At 40.8% G+C, this 18,558-nt stretch overlaps 1 protein-coding gene across 1 annotated transcript in view; it reads left to right on the forward strand.

The window, feature by feature from the left end:
* zdhhc9 (zDHHC palmitoyltransferase 9) overlaps positions 1–18,558 on the forward strand; it is a 30,466-nt gene that overhangs the window by 4,653 nt on the left and 7,255 nt on the right. The window contains exons 2-6 of the mRNA XM_079672508.1: positions 4,916–5,076; positions 9,620–9,778; positions 11,669–11,806; positions 12,698–12,744; positions 13,373–13,477. Of these exons, the coding sequence (XP_079528634.1) occupies positions 4,916–5,076; positions 9,620–9,778; positions 11,669–11,806; positions 12,698–12,744; positions 13,373–13,477 (610 nt within the window). The remainder of the gene's footprint in view (positions 1–4,915; positions 5,077–9,619; positions 9,779–11,668; positions 11,807–12,697; positions 12,745–13,372; positions 13,478–18,558) is intronic.

Here is an 18,558-nt window from a genome sequence, read left to right on the forward strand (position 1 = left end):
ATGCTCTATTCAGAGTACGTGCACCATTTACTGTAACAGTGATCTACAGGCTTTGTTCTTTGGATGCTTCTCTTTGCTGCTATTCTCGCCCACAACCTGTGCCATACAGGGAGGCACACTTTACACTTTTCCTCACGTTGTTTTGTGACGTGTTTGGCTTGAATTAGATGCCCTCTTCGATGATTTTTCCTTTATAAATGACTACATTTTTAATGTTGTTCAGTAGTATTGTTTTTTCATGTGGACAACAGTAAATCATCATATTTCTCATCATTCTTCATTTCACTTAGTGAGTATTCTATGACGCAACATCTGTAATCCTAGCTTTAATCCTGGTAAAAGGACTATGACCGTGGCTCTCATGTTTCATCTCTCTCATATGGTATTTAAGGATTGCATAACAAGGATGACTGATTTAAACTGGACAACAGATGGTGTCCTCTTCATCTCAAGTGTAGCCTCTTTTTAACGCATTCATTTATTGGATCAGGTTTTAAAGGACATGTTTCTGGATTTTCCGTATTTATTAACATTTCATCTGAGTCACAGCGCTAAGCATTCAATGTTATGAAAAGAACAAAATACTTTGCAATCTTTTTAAAACCTTGAAGGTTAACATTGTAACATTATCTGCTGCTTTCAAGGTTTTTCTTGATTCCTTCAAGGCTTTTCAAACCATTTTGATAGATTTATAACCTGTTTCTCATATGACTGGATTGCACTTTACCTAATACAGGTAGTCCTGTCATATCCGTCCTGTGTTTGCAAAACAAAAGGAAAATATAATTTAAAAAAAGGAAATTTTTTAAATTGGTGGAGCAGGATGAATATTTGTTTATTGAAATGGTTATAAAACATTATAATCTTCATTCTAGAAACACTTTCAGTAGAGTAGTGTTACGCTGGTAAATGTCTACTGTAATGGTAATGCATAAGAGGTTCAAACTGTAGAAACATGATTACATCTTCAGAGAGAAGCGAAAGACCTCTGAGATTAGGGCAAGTAGAGTTTGTGCTTTTGTTATTTTTGAAACAGGCAGAGTCACAGTCCACAGATGTTTGTATGACGGGGTTACTGAGGCCCACTGTGCATAATTCATCTCTTGTATGATTCATAATGATCCCCAATAGCTTACAACTAACTTAAGTATTTATAATGTAAAGCTGTGAAATGTTCAACAAAGGTAACATGTCACCGAGGCATGAAGTGGTGAAGTCATCATCATGAGTTTAGTGGATTTATTGCTGAAAAGTTAAAGTGATTTAAATTCAGCAGCAATATCCCTACTAAGAAGCTTCTCATCTTTAAACCCATGTCATCCTGAGTTAAGAGGGGATATTCTTTAGATCAAAGTCTGCAGTAGACACACACACACACACACACACACACACACACACACACACACACACACACACACACACACACTTTGGTTGCAGAATCAGCAGTACTGTACAGTATGTAACCTATCACTATCTCTTGTGTAACTCTGGTTATCTTTCATATGTGTATGTGATGATGTATGACTGGTAGCTGATTGCAGGTTTTAAGCTAATGGTTCAATTTATTAAGCCATGAAAATAATATTTTCTATATTGGACTTGCCTAGGGTCTAATGGTCACTCTCTTAATGATTTTATAACATTTGTACGGACCATTGATTAAACCAAATGTTTTATGTCATGTGGAAGAAACACTTCAGTGAAATGAAAATATATCTCTGTGTTGCAGTTTGGAATTGGAATTTTTGTATTTACATTTTCTCCTTCCTTTGTAAAACCTGGCATCCACATTACCCAAAATGCAACGTTGGTCCCACTTGGTGTTTCAGGGAAGGCTGCTCGGTGTTGATGGTTGCTCTTGTCAAAGCTCCAAGACTCCTTTGATAAACACAGTAATGTTACCTTGCTGAACATCAGAGGTGCTGGTCTACCTCTGCCCTCCATCTGTAACTATGTTTTGGTTTATTTGTAATAAATATTTTTATTTTATTTTTGTTTATTTTGTGTTTTGAAGGGTTGCTTTATATTCAACAGCGTAACACAATAACAGACTAAATGATTAAGGCACAGACTAAATTATTAAGGCGAGGTAAATCTGGTGACTTTGAAGAGTCGAAGCATAGAAAAAAGCTTCTGTCGGGAAGGGCAATCTGACAGCAAGGACATGCGGTAAAAATATCAAAATAAAGTGAAAACTCCAACTCATTTAATTTAAATGTATAGGTGGGCCTTTTTTTTTAAGAGGTAAAATGTGTTTTGCTGCTGCGCCTGTCCATTTGTTAGCTCCTGTGGTCCGACTCCTGTCTGTTTCCTATAATTGGGAGTGTGCCACTTGACATGTACCATAGGTCATACAGTACATTCATTATGGATCATATACAACCCCGCTTCCAAACAACCAACTAACCCTTTAAAACATAAGTAGCATTTTCATAGTGTTGCTGGCTGGGGTAAGTGAGTAAATGTACTCTGTTGCATTCCACCACAGGAGCTAGTTTATTGTTAGCCTCAAAGGAGAGGCAGAGAGAGAGGTAATGTGTAAGTGGCATGAGTGTCACTCGGTGGTCTGATTGATCGCCTCACTGATGAAAATATTTTCCCCACATGGGCTCGATTAAGTCCACTTTTTTTCTGCTGCTCTGTGGTGACTGATGAATACACAGCACACACAACTGCTCCTCCACAGCAGAGGAAACGGTCACATCCAGGAAGGACGTGGAGGGGCATGAGGGCAAGCCGATGATTGAGTGCGCCTCCGATACCTACCAGTCATCATTACGGGAATTACACTTCACCCGCAGGCTGCCTCTCCTCCGCCTGAATCCTCCGGCTGCCCTATGCTCTCTCAAATGGGCCTAACATACTTCACAGGCCGGTCCACTGGAAACCTGTATTCATTTAATCGCTGCTCCTAGTTTCCGTTTGTGTAAGAAAGGACACTGCAGGGAAACTGCTCTGACCTGTTCAGCTGGTGTTGTGTTTTTGTGTGTGTTGTTTCACAAGTGCACAGGTATGCTGGCGTACCTGCATGGTGTAGCTACACGAGCAGGTGCAGTCAGGCAGGTGGACTTTGTTCTCTGCCATGTTGAGCTGAGGCAGTTGTTGACCTTAGTTACATCCTTCCCCTTAGTGCTTTATACATGCAGTTAAAATGAACAAAATGCAACCTGGACAAAACAATAACTGATGGCACTGGAAGTGATTAAATAGACCTTTTGTCAGGGTCTGAAAATCCCTTTAAAATGAATTAAAGCAGACTAGGTAGCAGATCTACACTTTACAGAGGCTGAAACCAACTTGACTGCTTTATTATTGATCAAAAATAGCTGCTCATTCGATTAAATAACTTATTATGGGATGTCTGATGATGTACAGCTACAGTGCAGTCCATATGTATTTTGACAGATACACATTTTTGTTTATTGGCTCTGTATTTCAGCACATTTGTATCCAAATATAAGATTGCTCGGTCTGATCAAACAAATCAAAACTAAACAATCACTAGAAACCAAATGAAACCATATGTACAGTATGCATTAGTGCTGTGTTCTCCCCCTGAGAGTTATTGATATCTCATACTCATTTATGTAACTGTGTCTGCAGTGTTTTGGCTGATATGTGATACGGATGCTGTCAGTATTGGATATTATGTTCCACACAAATGAACCTTGTGCACCCAAAAACCCTTTTAAAAACCTGACTACTTATACCTGAGGCTGCTTCTAAGCCATCTTTCTTTATCTATTAGTCTGCTGATTAGTTTTAAACAATTGATCATTTTGTTTGTAACATTTCAGTTAAAAAGTTCTTAACGGCCAAGGTAAAGTCTCTTTAGGGCAGTACCCAATTATTGTCAGTTTATTACCATTTAAGAATAATTAAAGCATAAGATTGATTTGATTTCTGCTTGAAAAATAACTTGAACAATCAATCTATTTTCCAAAACACTTCAGATTTATGTTTTTTCATCAGCTTTAGAACAATCGTTTTGCTGAACTCGTACTGAATATGTTTAATTCAAGAAAAAGGTGATGACATGTAAATGTAATGTAGCCTGATGACTCTTCAGAGGAGAGTTTTAAAAATATTACAGAGTTGATATGGTCCTCCTTTGCATATAATAAAGCAGAGGGTGTGTCATCTGTGTGCAGTCTGTGTCATGCATGACGTGCAGAACAGAAGTCAGTCTTGTACAGGATGTAGCACAATACCTTTCTCTCCTGTAGAGCAGCATTAGTGTTGCATTATGAATATACGATCCCGTCCACCTGGCAGGGAGATGAGGCCGCACAGTTTAACTATTAATAACTTCATGCCCATACCGCAGCCTCTGCAGCTCATCTGTTATCGCCCTGAGCAACAGGAGCTCCGCTGGCTGGGGTCTCAGTGGCCGGGCTGACGGGGACATGCTAATGTTTCTCCAGAAGGTGAGGGGGGTGCGACACGGTGTTGTTTATTCACGGCCATGACTTCGGGACGGTTCGGAGAAAGGGCAGCTCTCGTGGTTCATGACCTTGTGCTCGCAACACCAGTTCAGAATGTGTGTGTTGTCGTGTCATGCCCTCCCTGCACAGGCCGCTTTTATAATGAACTCCACAGCTTCTCTTATCGGCTGTATTCCTGTGATGCAAACACATGACATTTCAAAGAATAATCACTTTGTGGGAAATTACACAACTAACAATTACATGCAACTATTTTCTTTTGTCTATCAAATGTTGGAGAAATGTCCATCACATTCCCAAATCCAAGGTGCAAAAGGTTCAACCAACAGTCAAAAAGGTCAAATAATGAGGTATCAAACATACATTGTTCTAATAGTATGCTATATCAAATACTCCCCTCCCCTCTTAACCTTTCTGAGGAACTTTACCTGCTTTTTGACCGGCTCTTCATCCTCTTTGTTTTCCCTCAGATGTCCGTACCTGGCCGTCCATCTGTCTCCTTCCGTCCCAGTTTTCGCCATCGTGCTCTTCTTCTTCGTCATCGCCATGTTGCTGAGGACGAGCTTCAGCGACCCCGGGGTGCTGCCACGAGCTCTACCAGAGGAAGCCACATTCATTGAGATGGAGATTGGTGAGTTTAAAGACAGTTACAGATTTCTCTCAAATCTAGAAAGCACTTGTCTCCCCAATACTCTGCTCGAAACTTGGCTTCCAATCCTTAATATTGAACACTCATGACTTCATAAGCCTGTGTTGGTGTGATTTGATCAGATTTGAATCCTCAAAACATCCTCTGAACAAGTCCTCCTGCGTGGCAGACTCACATAATCAAGTGTGAGTTGTGATCGTGTCATTACTTTGATGAAAATGTATTTAAAGTTGCTTTAATCAATATTTTATGACTAAAATGTAATATGAAGTCAGTGTGAAATGGGTCAGCTGAATCCGCCGCTCCCCTCAGCTTCATGGAGATTTATAACGTGTCAGCTCATTGTTTGTCTGTCTGGCTACAACATCGCTGTTTTGGGTCACTCTAATAGCGTTGTCATTTGAGCAGGCAGTTGTTTTTAGTAAACACTAACTGTACACTACCTGCCCGACATCAACAGCAGACGCAGTGAGGACTCGCTGGTGAACTGAGTGATTCCATTAGTTTGACATGAAATATTTATTTGACTTTTGCCAGAATAAGAAATGTAAAAATGGCTCTGCTAATCTGAAGAATGCATTTGAGCACATAACAATCGTATATTCTAATGTTTGCAATGAAATATCTGCAGCTTATAATGATAATAGAAGAACAGCTCAGTATCATCGTTCTTCATGCACCTTCAGCTCAGATCCTCCACAGAGTGTTGCCAGGTTTGAAGTAGCGTGTGTTCTCACCTCTGTGATTGCTCCTCACCTTGAGGGGCTGTTATTCATAATCAGTGCTGATAAAGCCACACGGCACAAATCCTTTATCTACATCCATTCAAATGTTAAGGTATTAGAGTCCATGCTGCTGTTACATCATCTTTTCTTTCTTGGTTGTTAGTCTAAATGATGTTGGAGGTAGCTCAAGAGAAAGTATTTTGGGGGCATAAATACTTCATATGCTAGTTAAGCAGTGAGCAGACAGCCTCAGTCCTGTTGGTTTATCCATGTTTGTTATTCTTTATGTTGCTGAAGGTTGGCCGTGCTCCCTGTGGATGCAGAGCTGAGTCTAACACACATTCATTACAAAGGATCCTGTTGTTTCATTACACAACACAAATGATACGCTGCATCAAATTGACAACAAAGCCTTTGTAAACAAAAACACAAACAACTAATTAAACGCAGTGCATATTTTCTCCCTGGGTTGGCCATACTCTCTTCCTGTTTCGAGGAATGAGATTTTATTCTGCAATATTCCTCCCCCCCCCCCTTCTGCCTGTGTGGCTGGTCAATGTTCACTCTTCGTCTCTGTTAAAGATTCACTGTGTCCTTCAGCCATCACTCGTGCTCTCACTCCGGTGGAGAGGCATGGGTGGAGGCTGGCTCATGACAGAGGGGGGGTGTAAAAGCAGGGCGGAGGCAGGCGGTCCTCTGAGGATGTTCATCTGGCAGCACTCCTCTCATCATGGCTGTGACTCATACTAGGGCTGCTTGATTATGGCAAAAATCATAATCTCGATTATTTGGGTCAATAATTGTAATTGCGATTATTAAATGCGATTATTCATTGACTTTGAAAACATCCATTTATTGGAGAAAAAAAATGTGAACAGTATGTTTTTAGCAGTTGATTACCCTGAACTTTAAGTATAATTCAAATGAAAAAAAAAAAAAAAAAAATCAATAATACTAAAATAATCGTTTTATTTCGATTACGGTGCTTTCGTAATCGTTGCAAGCCATAATCGTAATCGCGATTAAAATACGATGAATTGAGCAGCCCTAACTCATACCACTCGCAGCATGACAATGGCTCGCTGGTCATAGCTGCGGCCGCGATGACCTGTGCAGCTCCTGCATGCAGCCATGTAAGGAAATCTCACTAGGAATTATTATTGTGCATAGAGCTGCAACTTATGGTTGTTTTGGGCTGGATGGATGGGTCAAAAAGCACAGGGCTTTAATCATGGAGACCTGGTCAAGTCCCGAGTGAAACCAAGTCAGAAATGACGTATTTTAACGTATCTTGTTACCTAGGTTTTGTACTTTAATGACGCTTTTACAAACTGCAATCTTTTCCTAAAGCTACAAACATTGTTGCCTAACGTGTTTCTGTACAACAGGAACATGAATGCTTGTGTCATATTTGTGAGGAAAACACATTGAAAAGAACAATATTATTTGTAAGATATCATCATCATCATCAAAACTTTGGATGAGCATACATTGCTCAAGTTCTAAATTATTTCTTCCACCAATAATTGTGTCTTTTAAATATAAATCATAATATGGCCATCACAAGTTCCAAGAGCCCAAGGTGGTTTAACAACACATATACTTTGTTGTTAAATCACCAGTAAACCCAAATATATATTAAATCAGGGAAGCGGTCAAATGAAATTATATTCAGGAAAAGGCACCTAATGGCCATTATTACATTCCACCAAACACATCTCAGCAAATCTCTCAAAATAGCCGGTTCTTAATCACCTAATATCCAGAATGTGCACAGATTCAATTGCACTGTGTTATGTTATCTGTTTGCTGTGATGTGTGTGGGCGTGCTAACAGCGAACAGCCAGTATTGAAGGCAGGTATGGAAAAAGCCTGTTAGACACAAGTCCCTGGGGGGGGAGTGGGGAGGGGGGAGTTGCTAATAGGAGGAGAAGCATCCTCTTGGAATATATAATACCACTACCAGACTGAGCTTTGCTGCCCGAGGGAGTGGCATCATCCCCCCGTGAGTGATGAGTCATTTGTTTATTCTCCGCTGGTTTATCCTGAAAGCCACTAATCCCACATTCAGTAGATTCATGATGCTGAGCAGTTTGTGCCGTCAGATCAAGTCCTTTTCACCATCTTTATGTCTCTAGATATATAGAAGCTTTGCATACAAACACATTTTTATTTACAATACAGATGTTTGGATTCAGTAGTATACAAATGATAAACAAACACTTTAGTTTATTTTAATCTCTGAACACGTTTTCTTATTCCTGATAATGTATTTCCACAAATGCCCCATTCCTTTTCTTAATTTACCCCCACAAAGTCAAATGAGCTCTCCGTAATGCTCTTTTCCATTAACGGCACATTCACAGCTTCTCTATGCAGCGTGGTAATGGAGGATTTCTCTCTAACAGAACTCTCCGGAGAGGTGTCAGCCCTCTGGTCATTAGCTCTCTGCACTCAGCTCCTGCAGTGCTACTGAATCAGAAAGGTCTAAATGACTCACCTCAAGATATGTCAGTGTTAGGAAGGTTAGCTGAAGCCCAAACAGAGCCGGACACTGCGTCACAGTGTTGATAATAATACATCATATTTACAGCTCAGCAGTGATTACATAGAAATGCAGCATCATCAATACTGTATCGAGCCAATCCTGTCGTTCCCTGACTCCCTGAAGGTTCAGCTGTGGAGATTTACGTCCCTTCTTTTTCTTGTCCCTGTCACTGAATCACACATTTCTCACTGCCTGTTTAAGACCTATTCATTTATTGAGAAAATATTCTCAGAGATTTTAGTTGTGACTTTTGAGGACATAGTTTGTAGTAGGGCTGCTCGATTATGGCAAAAATCATAATCTCGATTATTTGGGTCAATAATTGTAATTGCGATTATTAAATGCGATTATTCATTGACTTTGCAAACATCCATTTATTGGAGAATTTTTTTTTTAACAGTATGTTTTTAACAGTTGATTACCCTGAACTTTAAGTATAATTCAAATGAAAAAAAAAAAAAAAGTAATAATAATAATAAAAAAATAATCGTTTTATTTCTATTACGTTGTTTTCGTAATCGTTGCAAGCCATAATCGTAATCGCGATTAAAATGCGATGAATTGAGCAGCCGTAGTTTGTAGTGTTGTTGTAGGTAGCAGATAACCATGAGATAAAAACTTTTAATAGCAGTGTAGATGATTATGGAAAAACGAATGGCCCTATTTGCATAAACCCTTGTCTTGGGGTGAGGCATTGACCAATGAAGAACCTATTTATAGTATATACAAATTATGCTTGACCTTAGGTAACATTGGTAGATAAGAAAGTGTTGCTGGTTGCACACATTTTGGGTCTGAATGATCATAAAAAAATGAGTTCCCGACTCAGAAAAAGAACTTGGAAAATATATAAGTGTTGTTTAAACGCTCTGAGCAATAAAAAGCAACACATGTTCTTGTTGTCTCCACGTCCATGTTGTTTTACATTAAACTTAAGGCTGATGAACACATAAGATTCAAGGCTTCATTGTCATGTGCACACTAGCTACAGTGTAGATATGGCAATGAAAAACTTAGGTCACAGGCTCTTCCAACAGTGCAACATGACTATATATAGTACATAGAACAAATAAAACAGATAAAGCCCGACTTCCCACATTAGGAAATGGGACCACCTGAAGCGTGGAGCATTTGAATGCACCATTGGCCTTGGTGGAGGAGGTCTTTGCTCGTCCAATGACATTCCAGTTCATTGTGTGATCAAGATTGCCAACACCTGCTTATGAATGTTTTTTCTTCTTTGTTTCCGCAGAGGCTGCTAATGGGAACGTTCCTGCGGGGCAGCGACCCCCCCCTCGAATCCGCAACGTTCAGATCAACAACCAGATCGTGAAGCTCAAGTACTGCTACACCTGCAAGATCTTCAGACCTCCTCGAGCTTCTCACTGCAGCATCTGTGACAACTGCGTCGGTAAGAAAGAAACGTCCTCCGATCCACTGTCAAAGGCTGAACAAAGTGAGAAGACAGCTCATTGAAATCGGTTTATTTCAGTTTTTCAGAAATAGAAAGGTGAGTTCCTGTGGGGAAAAATAGCTTTGTGATGTGAGGATTATCTCTGAAGCCCTACTCTTAATTACCTCTCTGCATACGTTTGTCACAATAATGAAAAGGTTTGAAAACGTAGCTTTATAAATACCTTTTTGGACTAAACAAAAGTTTTAGAAAGCTGGATCAAAGTGGGTTTTTTTATGGAATGCGCTTTGAATTTTGAAGTGTGTGTGTGTGTGTGTGTGTGTGTGTGTGTGTGTGTGTGTGTGTGTGTGTGTGTGTGTGTGTGTGTGTGTGTGTGTGTGTGTGTGTGTGTGTGTGTGTGTGTGTGTGTGTGTGTGTGTGTGTGTGTGTGTGTGTGTGTGTGTGTGTGTGTGTGTGTGTGTGTGTGTGTGTGTGTGTGTGTGTGTGTGTGTGTGTGTGTGTGTGTGCGTGCGCAGCTGTCTCATCTCTCAACTCGGCAGAATAAAAGTGATTTGGCTGCTGATGAGTGAGGAATGCGTCTGAAGGCAGCGTAGACTCAAAGTCGATATAAGAGGAGACAGTGGAGGCTCAGTGAGGGAATAAGTGCACAGTCATTGTGAACACTGGTTCATCTGTGTCCACCTGCTGTAGATACACACACACACACGATGACACAGCAGCATTCCTCAGTCCCTCTTTTACTGCACTCATATCTCTCCCTCCTCAACCTCACATTGTTTATTGCCGGTAAAGTCCCAAACAATACATGCAGCATATTAAAAAAACAACAAACTGCTTCTCTAATTACATTTGTTCATACAAATTCTGTAGTTAATATATTATGAGATGTCTGATGCACAATGTACTGTAGTCTCTGAGTATTAGGCAGTAGTTTTATATCTGTATGCAGGAATAAAACAATACCTCTGGGGGTAAAGTGCTCGCCCGGCTCCAGACCTCTGGATCGCAGCACACTTCACATTTTTGTTCTCTCTTAAGTGGACAAAATACAATATATTTCATTATTAACGTACGTTGTGGTGCTTTAAGATAAATGTGATGCATTTCCCTTATGCACTGCTGCCGTAGATGAGACAGCTGAAATGGTTCACATTCATTTGTTATGATTACATTAGTTATGTAATGAGTGGAACTAGATAATGTCAGTTAATGTTTGCGACGTTAGCAATTAGGCGAGGCTTCCTGTCCATCAGTAAGATCTGTAAATCACCAATGGGAGGACATAAGAGGGAAAAATACAACTTTTATTGCGGTAATATCTTATGTACTTCTCCCTGGAGATTGTACGACCAATTTACGAAAAGTAACATTGTGTAAGAAGAACAGAAGTTCGGGATGCAGAGACTGAAAGAGACACAATTCTCCCTTTAGTCACTTTAGCATCAAATTTAAGTTGAACATGTTACGTTCACCAAATATTTATGTAAATAATATATATAGTATGTAAACACAGAAGGACAGCACGGAACGTCTTCTCTCTAAATATATAAAGTATGCTTTTATTTTTGAATCTACGAGTTGCTCCACGTCTTGGGTTCCTGCCTCTATATTTACTGTATATTGTTGTGAAACTCCATCCTTGTGTCCGTTTGACCCTGTCCTGCTTTCATCTGGCTCTGCTCCAAATAAGAGAAGAGGAGAGGCCAAGAGGAAGTGATCCCTATATTTAGATTGCAGGTTTACAGAAGCTGCTGTTCAAAGCTTTCTTTGACTGAAATACCGGTGTATTTTTAACACTCGATTGATTTCCAAAAGTATCTGTTTTCTAATTTGTTTTTGCAGCTCCTGTACAATTTCCCTATTCAAACAGACACCCTTTTTTTACAGACCGTTTTGATCACCACTGTCCATGGGTAGGCAACTGTGTGGGCAAGAGGAACTACCGATACTTCTACATGTTCACCCTGTCGCTCTCCCTGCTCACCATCTACATCTTCACCTTCGACATCGTCCACGTGGTGATGCGTGAGTATCCTGTCAGCCGTTTGTGCAACAGGAAGGAACAAACATGTATGAGATTAGAGTATGAATAGAAAGATTGTGGTAAAACAGGAAGAACAACCTTTGACACAAACTCATTAGCAGCTTCCAGAGTTTTTGCAGAGTCTTACAGTACATGAGCAGCAACTATGACCTCGTTCAGACCAGCTTTTCCTGCAGCGAGACATGACAGCAAGCGACAACCTGACATGATTCCTCTTTCCTCACCTGCCTCCTGCTTCCTTGTTCTACCCAACAGGCAGCGAGGCGACAGAGAGACGAGGAAACAGTGCTTCTAGTCAGGATCATTAGCTCTGAGCCTGTTATCTTAATACTGCAGTTATGCGCTATATGTCTATGGCCTGCGCTCCCAAGATTTTTATTCAGATGCTGGTTCCTACAGTGAGAACAAAACTGGGTAGAACAGCTTTTCAATATGCAATATACAGCTTGGAATAATGTTCAGAAGGAGCTGAAACGCTCAGATTGAATCACTATGGGGGAATTCAGGTCCTTCTTAAAGGACAGAGAACAGGACACCATTGGTAGATGTGAGTGCTCGTATGTCCTAAAATCGTTTTAAATGTTGCCAGTTTTTAATGATTTTTAATAGTTTGTTTTACTTCGCATATTGACTGGCTAATGTGCCATTTGATTTGTGTTTTACAGCTGTATTTGTCTGCCTGTCTTGTCTGTGTTTTATCTGTTGGCCAGGTCACTCTTGGAAAAGAGATTTTAATCTCAATGAGTCTTTTACCTGGTTAAATAAAGGATATATATATTGTGCTCTTCAGTAGAGGAACAATTAGTAGGGAAGCATTTTAATTTTTTGAAAGCTTTTTTTCGTAACTTCCCTCTGTTTTGCTCTGTTCACAGGTTCAGTGGATAAAGGCTTTTTGAACACTTTGAAGGAAACACCTGGAACATATCCTTTTAGGCTCTGGCCACAAAAACAGCTGCTGTGTGGATGATGTTTGTCAGATTTCCTAGAAAAGGAAATGGAAAGACATCCAGATTCTTTCAAATATCACACCCTGACTATTACTGTTTCCTAAACCTACCCCTGATCAGTGAGACTAACATAATAGCTATGCAGGCCTGTCAAGCTTAGAGAGTTTTTGTAACGTCCTTTCGTGGCCTTTTTTAAAAACCAAAAACACAGCAGCAAAAATGCATGCATGGATTCAAAAAATGTTTTTCTACTTCTACATAAGCTCCATCTTTTAGGATGACCATCTATTGGTGAATAGCTTCAATAGTAACCTATTGCTATTAGAGTTCAAGCTAACATTACCAACTCTGCCCTGCTCTTACTGTATTTTAAATAACCCCAGCCAGCATGACTAAAGAGAGCATATGGATAAGAGCTAAATTCCAGCTGGCCATTTCTCTTGTCTTTTTAAAATGTAAAAGCTTCCTGCCTTTGTTCCTTTAAAAATAAAAACCTCTGTCATTATTCATGTTGCATAATTGTCTGCCGTCATCTGCTGTTTAATCAGTGACTGCGTGTCGGGCAGGAAACATCTGTTGCTTTTTTCTTAACTGTTCCCCACGGTGCTGGAGGTGTTGGTGTGTTTCTTCACCTTGTGGTCGGTGGTGGGACTGACCGGCTTCCACACCTACCTGATCTCCCTCAACCAGACCACCAACGAGGACGTAAGTGATCCATAACTCAATGTTACTGCAAGATTAAAGCTGTCTCTTCTGCCATCTGTATCTGAAATAACCCCGAAGACGCACATGCTGTACTTTGCATCTACTTTGTTTCATCCTGTCTTCATGCAAAATATCATGGAGCCACAGCATCAACTCATTCTTTGGTTAGTTTTTGTTCCGTATTATTATTAGTGATAGTGAATGTAAGTAAGTCTATTTACTCAAGTGCTATATTTAGGTACATATTTGAGATACTTGTACTTGAGTATTTCCATTTTATGTGACTTCAAACTTCTCCAATATGTCTCAAATATTAATTTTTACTGCACAACATTTATCCGACACCTTAAGTTACTTTCAGATTACGTTTTTTATCCCCTTTCTCTTCAGTGAAAGGACTGCAGATGGAAATAAGCTATTAGCTCAAATCTGGCATGAGTCATCTCTTCTCTTAAGAGATAATGTCATTTTATGCGTGGTCCTTGTTCAATTAAGAAATAATAATGTTAGTTATAAGTTAAAGGATGAAGTGTTGCTTTTGTGTCAAGAAAACTCTCCATGTCTCAAACTTGACGGCGTTGGGGGTTTGAAATAAGAGAGGACGTGCCTGCAAAGACCTGGAAAAGTCCTTAATTTTGATGTTTAAGAGGATTTATAAAACATTGCAAGAAGACACTCAAGGTTTTGCTTGCTTGCTAACAACTTTTATATAAAGAGAGAAATGCATTTACATTTTCAAAACATCTGGCTAGAAGCACCAAAATACTTTGTGGTTGATTTTGCACTTTTACATAAATCCGATAGATTTGTGATTCAGCCAATAATCAGGAAGTTGCCAGTTGTAAATAAGATAAAGTGTTGCTTTATGTGTTAAAATAACTCTCTACTTCTCAAACCTTACAGCCATGGGTGCTTGAATATAAGAGAATCAGGGATGGAAAGTACTGGAAAAGTCATTGAATTTGATGTTTAAGAAAGTGTGGAAACCCTGATTTGGGCGGTCCTTCTTCAGCCCAGGGTGGTGATAATGCAACTGAACAGTTCTTATTTTTGTGTCAAACAACTATCCGATAGCTCTGTGATTCAGCCAAGCAGCTTGAAGTTGCCGGGTGTAAATAAGAGAGAACTGAGATCGTGCCGGTTGGTAAATAGTTGGTCATCTGAGTTGCCAGCGTTATTCTTATCTCCCCTGTCAAGGGGTCAAACCACTCATTGGTGTACCATAAACGTCATGTTTGAGCAAAGTCCTTTCTCACCAATCGATCACAGATGAGATAAAAATAGTAGTATCTTTGTTCCTCAGATATTTCAAAGAGACATTCACATTAAAGTCATTTATATAAAAGTCATAATGAAGATAAAGTGCAGTTTTAAGAATACATGAGTTAATGTTGTGATCCGGCAGCTGGCTTCACAAACCTACATCACAGAGGTGTAAACATAGTATACTGCCGAGCTGTTTCCTTGACAACCGTACCATGGTCATTTACAGCACGAAGGGGAAAAGTGCCAGCAAACTGTTGGTTGTTAAACAAGGCTTTTAACATAAAATACAGTAAAGCAAATATATACATATTGAACGAAAACAGAGATGTGAAAACAAATTCACGACCAAAACAACAGGGTATTTATAACTGCAGCTAAAGGAGACACTATGAAGGTTTCTCCTTTCTCTAATACCCCTCCTCGATTCCTATCCTCGTGTCTTAGTTGCGCCCACAGGAGATGCAAGCGGAGGAGTCGAGGAGGGGAACCGAGGAGAGAGGAGGGGAAGCAGCAGGCAGTTAGAGAAATGAGAACTCCTCTGCTCTGAGCGGTCATTTTAAAGAGGCGTCCATTAATGATGACAGGAGGCACAGCAGCCCTCTGTCTGATGGACAAATGTGTTCAGGACGACTTATATATTTACTTTGATTCATTCACAGTGCGGTATAATGAGACAATAACAGGCTACAGATGCAGACTCCCCTCTCTGGTCGCTGAAATGGGGAATTGAAATTACGGGCCAAAAGTTTTATTTACAAACTTTAAAAGTAAGCAGAGGACACCAACTCAACTGAGACCTGTCTGTCCGCCGCATCTACGCACTGTAAAACACACACCTACACACTGTACAACACACACACCTACACACTGTACCACACACACACCTACACACTGTACCACACACACCTACACACTGTACCACACACACACACCTACACACTGTACCACACACACACCTACACACTGTACCACACACACACCTACACACTGTACCACACACACACCTACACACTGTACAACACACACACCTACACACTGTACCACACACACACCTACGCACTGTACCACACACACACCTACACACTGTACCACACACACCTACACACTGTACCACACACACACCTACACACTGTACAACACACACACCTACACACTGTACCACACACACACCTACGCACTGTACCACACACACACCTACACACTGTACCACACACACACCTACACACTGTACCACACACACACCTACACACTGTACCACACACACACCTACACACTGTACCACACACACACCTACACACTGTACCACACACACACCTACACACTGTACAACACACACCTACACACTGTACCACACACACACCTACACACTGTACCACACACACACCTACACACTGTACCACACACACACCTACACACTGTACCACACACACACCTACACACTGTACCACACACACACCTACACACTGTACCACACACACACCTACACACTGTACCACACACACACCTACACACTGTACCACACACACACCTACACACTGTACCACACACACACCTACACACTGTACCACACACACACCTACACACTGTATAACACACACACCTACACACTGTATAACACACACACCTACACACTGTATAACACACACACCTACACACTGTACCACACACACACCTACACACTGTACCACACACACACCTACGCACTATACCACACACACACCTACACACTGTACAACACACACACCTACGCACTTTACCACACACACACCTACACACTGTACAACACACACCTACGCACTGTACAACACACACACCTACGCACTGTACCACACACACACCTACACACTGTACCACACACACACCTACACACTGTACCACACACACACCTACGCACTGTACCACACACACACCTACACACTGTACAACACACACACCTACGCACTGTACCACACACACACCTACACACTGTACAACACACACCTACGCACTGTACAACACACACACCTACGCACTGTACCACACACACACCTACACACTGTACAACACACACCTACACACTGTACCACACACACCTACACACTGTACCACACACACCTACACACTGTACCACACACACCCCTACGCACTGTACCACACACACACCTACACACTGTACACCACACACACCTACACACTGTACCACACACACCTACACACTGTACACCACACACACCTACACACTGTACAACACACACCTACACACTGTACCACACACATGCACCTACACACTGTACAACACACAGCTACACACTGTACCACACACACCTACGCACTGTACCACACACACCTACACACTGTACCACACACACGCACCTACACACTGTACAACACACACCTACACACTGTACAACACACACACACACAAACACAAACACACACACTGTACAACACACACCTACACACTGTACCACACACACACCTACACACTGTACCACACACACACCTATACACTGTACAACACACACCTACACACTGTACCACACACACACACCTACACACTGTACAACACACACCTACACACTGTACCACACACACCTACACACTGTACCACACACACCTACACACTGTACCACACACACCTACAGCTCCTAAAGCATATCATATATATCAGGCTACAGCCGTTGTGTATTTTATTATGTGAAGCACTAAATGGTCTTAGAATCGACTCTTTGTTTGTAAATATCTACTAAACTAAAGAATACAAATACAGAGAGTAATGTAGGCCTGTTATACTGAGTGATATATATTATACACACTGCTCTGCTTTCTGCACGGACCTCACAGCTGTTCTCTCTGTAAACATTGCGTCGCGATTCAAGCAGTTAATAAAATAATATCCAGGGGATGCATGCAGAGCTGCCATTGGCTGAGATAAGTCCGGCCGTGCGTCACGACTCTTTTAAACATCTTTGTTGCCGGAAATGAATCCACGAAGGAGCCGTGGAGGACCCATCAGTGTCTCCTCGGTTATAGCTCTTCCAGAGAGCCTCCTCGACGCTCGATCCTCGGTCCTCGAAGTGAATTTAGAGAAATGAGATGTCCTTCTTTTCGCGCGCTGAAATCCATTTCTGGGAGTCGAGGAGGGGAAATGAGAGAAATTAGAAACCATAGAAAGAGTGAATAGTGTAAAAATGTAACTAACGGATATCACCAGGACATTTTCTGATAACCTGCATCAGAATAATTATGTTTGTTTAAAATATGGAAATAGAAATGCATTAGCTATTATTTTTCTACCTAACATACAGTTCCGAAACAGAAAATCCGACCTTTTGATGAAACCAGTTTCAAAACCTTTTAATTGTTTGGTTAACATGTTAGAGTCTATGTTTTTTACAGAGGGGATTTCGATATCGCGATGTATACAGTAACTATAACAAGGTGAAAAATATACTCTACAGCCATAACATATATATATCTATAGAATGAAAGGTGATATAAATCAGGCTACGAAAAGCATGACAAATGTTTTTGTCTGTATTTAAAATGAATGATGTCTTATATGTGTCCACCACAGCCCCACTTAATGTGGGCGGTACAGCAGGAACACTTTTATTCTGCTCACATTCTGAGCCATATGACAAACTGTGAAAGCTTGGACTCCTCTCTGCTCACGAGCCGACATCGACTTATGATCTAAATATATGCATGAAAACAGACAAGCAAAACAGAATAACAAGAATATATTTAGAGATGCTTGTGAGGCTAAATGATCAAAATAAGTATTGATTGCTTGACTAAAATTGAGTCACCGCACACACACGCCCCCCCACACA

This window comes from Notothenia rossii, assembly GCF_949606895.1.
Source record: "Notothenia rossii genome assembly, chromosome: 3".
Lineage (NCBI taxonomy): Eukaryota > Metazoa > Chordata > Actinopteri > Perciformes > Nototheniidae > Notothenia > Notothenia rossii.